General features: G+C 36.8%; 1 protein-coding gene across 1 annotated transcript; it reads right to left on the bottom strand.

The window, feature by feature from the left end:
• Window positions 1–237: 237 nt before the first annotated feature.
• LOC107643862 (uncharacterized) lies at window positions 238–3,155 on the bottom strand. The gene is made up of 3 exons (XM_088487669.1): window positions 3,045–3,155; window positions 2,006–2,118; window positions 238–418 (listed from the first exon to the last, which is right to left on the bottom strand). Exons 1-3 carry the CDS (start codon window positions 3,153–3,155, stop codon window positions 238–240), a joined length of 405 nt encoding a protein of 134 aa, XP_088343795.1.
• Between the last annotated feature and the right edge of the window lie 412 nt (window positions 3,156–3,567).

Genomic DNA, 3,567 nt, shown 5'->3' with positions numbered 1-3,567 from the left:
GCCAATGGAATATTTGTACAATATGTACAATGGAGGTTTAGATATGTCCGATTCAGTATTAGAGATATAACCATTAGTGTTATCTTTTCCCGTCAGCTGAAGCTTTTGGGATGAGTGGTATCATGACATGGTATCAGAGCTCTAGATCTGAAAGGTCAAGAGTTCGATCCTTGGTGAACCCCAAAATTAGCTTAAACTTTTGGGATGAGATGTTTATTATCCCTAGTACCCGGATGGTTATTCTAGATAGTATGGGTGATGTTCATTTTTTAACTCATATAGCCTATTGTACACATTGTACAAATATTCCATTGGCTCCCTAGCAGGACTCATAAACAAAATACAACCCAGTGTCCCAAGAGTTCTTCGCTTTCTCAGAGTCTCCAGAATACACAGTGTGGTACTTCTCAACCTGCATCTGAAAAATAACAACACGTATGAAATGAGAACTGGAGGTTCTCAGCATGGTAGTGGTGCCTACATACATAATATATAAGGTCCTTAAAAAGCCAGAGGCAATCCTAGAACTTCGACACTCAGTTTTTAAAACTTAAAGATTTAAAATAGTAGCCATAAGTGGGGTAGCTCTCTAATGTTCTTAATCCTAACTAAACTCTAAGTTGAACCTACAACTATTCACCTTCCTCCACTATCCTCCAAAACACCAGTAGAACCACACAGACAAACAAAATAGACAATGACAAACACAAATAGGATACAATTACAGCAGGTAGTGAATATAATAGGTAAGCATGATAATCACATAGGCAAGCCCAATTAAATGCACAATCAAACAAAATACGCATATACACATGATGTAAGCCTGCCCTATGGCTGATAATATCATCTGTCGGTTATATAGCCAACCTGACACGTCTTGGTAGTTAACCAAGGACAGAAACTCCCATCGCGTAGTAAGTGGGTTTGAGCTACAACCCCTTTGTTACTACCCGCTTAACCCAGAGCGAGTGGAAGAACCACTACAACCGCTACTACCTAGGCGGGTGTTTAAAAGCTCAACTTGGAGCAAGTGGAATAATCCACTACTGCCGCTACTACCCAGGCGTCACAATCACTGACCTGGAGCAAGCGGGACGAACCACAATCCTTGCTACTGCCTGGGTATCACAAAGATACATCCATTCATTCTTAATTAATTATCATCATTATCACATGTCAGACTTTGACCCAGAGCAAGTGGGACGAGCCACAATCCTTGCTACTGACCAGATATCACAAACATACATTCATTCAATCTCAATTCATATTATCAATTATAACTCATCAACATTTCGTCATTCTCATTCAGGTCATGTTCATTATTCACAACAATTCGTCGCAAGACTCTGCATTTCCCGCACTTCTCAAATTACATCACCCATTCACAATCTTTCTTCACTCGCAAGTTATTAGCCTCTCAAGGTTCAACTCCCTCACTGTAATTAAAACTAAGTTTTAGGGTCTTAGAGAGTAAAAATAGAGGCTTAAAATCTTGAAATCACGCTTAAATCACAAAAACTCACTGTTGCTAAAATAGGATTCTTATTGTATTTGCTGTCATTTTAATTAGTTCTGTTTTAGAATTAGGCATATACATTTTTTGTTTTAGAATAAATAAATCCTCTATAAGAATTCATTAGTTTTTCATCTAGTCATTCTCTTTGAAAAATGATATGTACCGTTTTGGACAGCATTTGAATAAGGGATATCATGCAATATTTGTTTGTGCAGTGTCATATGTATGGTCTCTGCATCTAATCTTTAACTATTATGGCTAATCTAAATTATTGATCAAATTCAACTGTCAAAATAGAACTCCATTGGGTGAAAATGCTAGGTCCATTCACTGCCACATGTTATAATAACACCGCGTCAAGTATAAGCGTAAGGTAATAATGCATAAATACTAAATGAAATTCCCACAACTACAACATGATCTACCTTTAGGATCCTATCTAGTTTCACCAGCATGACCTCAAGTATTTGTTTCTTTCCACCACTATACCTCAATGGGAATCTGTTGTAACATTTATCGTCGTCAAGCTTGCATTTAGTATCCCTTCGACCGTATGGCGTGACGAATTCATCATGGCCTACGGAATCTGTCGTGAGGTCCACCTGTAGAGTCATTAATGGGGAATAAGTCAACTGTAAGTACATTTAAATATTTTTTTCCATCATGCTTGTATATGTATATATCAATTCTTAAAAACAATACGACACTGTTAATCGAATCTAGGATTTGAAAGTTTCACATACATAATATAGAAGGGCCAATTACACGTAACCAAATGTCAACAGAGCACTTACTTCAGCTAAGAAAATAAATGTAGACAAAATATATACCATAACACTGATAATTTTATAATTTTCCTCCAACTAAAAGAAGGTCGTTCCCTTCGTTAGGCTTTATTTCAAGTACATTCAAATGCAGCACAACAACCATGCAATAATAATGAGGCAATAATGGTAATAACAACAGTAATAATAATAAATCAATACCATTCAGCAGCAGGCAACAACTACACATTGACCAGAAAGTCAAAGTAGCCCACATTGTGATGATGTTGTTGAGAGTCCTATAAGGTTACAAAGACTAGGCCAAACTAAACATGAAGCAACCGTGTAGTCAATTAAAGGACACATAGAGAAATTATTTTGCACACGATAAAAAATTTCAGCACATATTTCCTAATTCACTATCACAAACATTGATCCACGTCAAGCTTCGTCTCATAAGGTACTCACAGCTTGTAATAAATATTGTTGAATATCGTAACAAATTAAAACTTAGAGTCACCTTACCATAAAAGGAGAATTTGGCTGTTATTAGTGTTCAATAAGATTTTAATCATTTTCAAAGCAAGTAACACACAATTAGCAACACTAAACCAACATAACCTCTTAAATGGAAGATAGTAAAGTGATTAGTGATTGGCAGAAAAATATTTCCAACAAAAAAATCCCCAATAAAAGCTTTAAGGTATTCAACTTCAAATACGTTACCAATTCGGGATTTTTTGTTCTGACATCTTTCTTCATACCTTGTCTCGCTGATTGGATTTCTTCTTTGCCTTTGTGCTACCTAAATAGCATGTGATCCATGCTGATCTCTGTCTTCGGCGGTGGTATGTATGTAGGGTCATTTGCGCCATCCAAGCTACATGTGGGGGTCGCTGTGACTCGTTTTTTACCTTACCTTTGTCTGAATGATGCTCTTTGAGCCTTTTCTTTCCACCACATACATAGTCGGATGACACATTTGTGATACCCTCCGAAGTAAAACCCTGATTATTTTGTCAAATAAGGCTAACGATAGTATATCGTAGATCTACTAGCATCTCATTCTGTCGATCAAAAGTGTCAATCAGGTGTCTTACATCGGACTACAAACTCAAGACAGTTGTGACTACACTCCTGGTGATACGGCTACACTTCTGCAGCCACGAATCAAAATGCAGAAAAATTTGTAGATCTTGAAAAGTTGTATGAGTTTCACACATCATGTTGTGAAAGAACCAAACATTTATTATGTTAAAAGTTGGGTTACGTCTTACTTGGCTACAA

Source organism: Arachis ipaensis, chromosome B5, assembly GCF_059453495.1.
Source record: "Arachis ipaensis isolate K30076 ecotype BB chromosome B5, ASM5945349v1, whole genome shotgun sequence".
Classification (NCBI taxonomy): Eukaryota; Viridiplantae; Streptophyta; class Magnoliopsida; order Fabales; family Fabaceae; genus Arachis; species Arachis ipaensis.
This window is presented reverse-complemented; position numbering and strand designations above follow the sequence as displayed.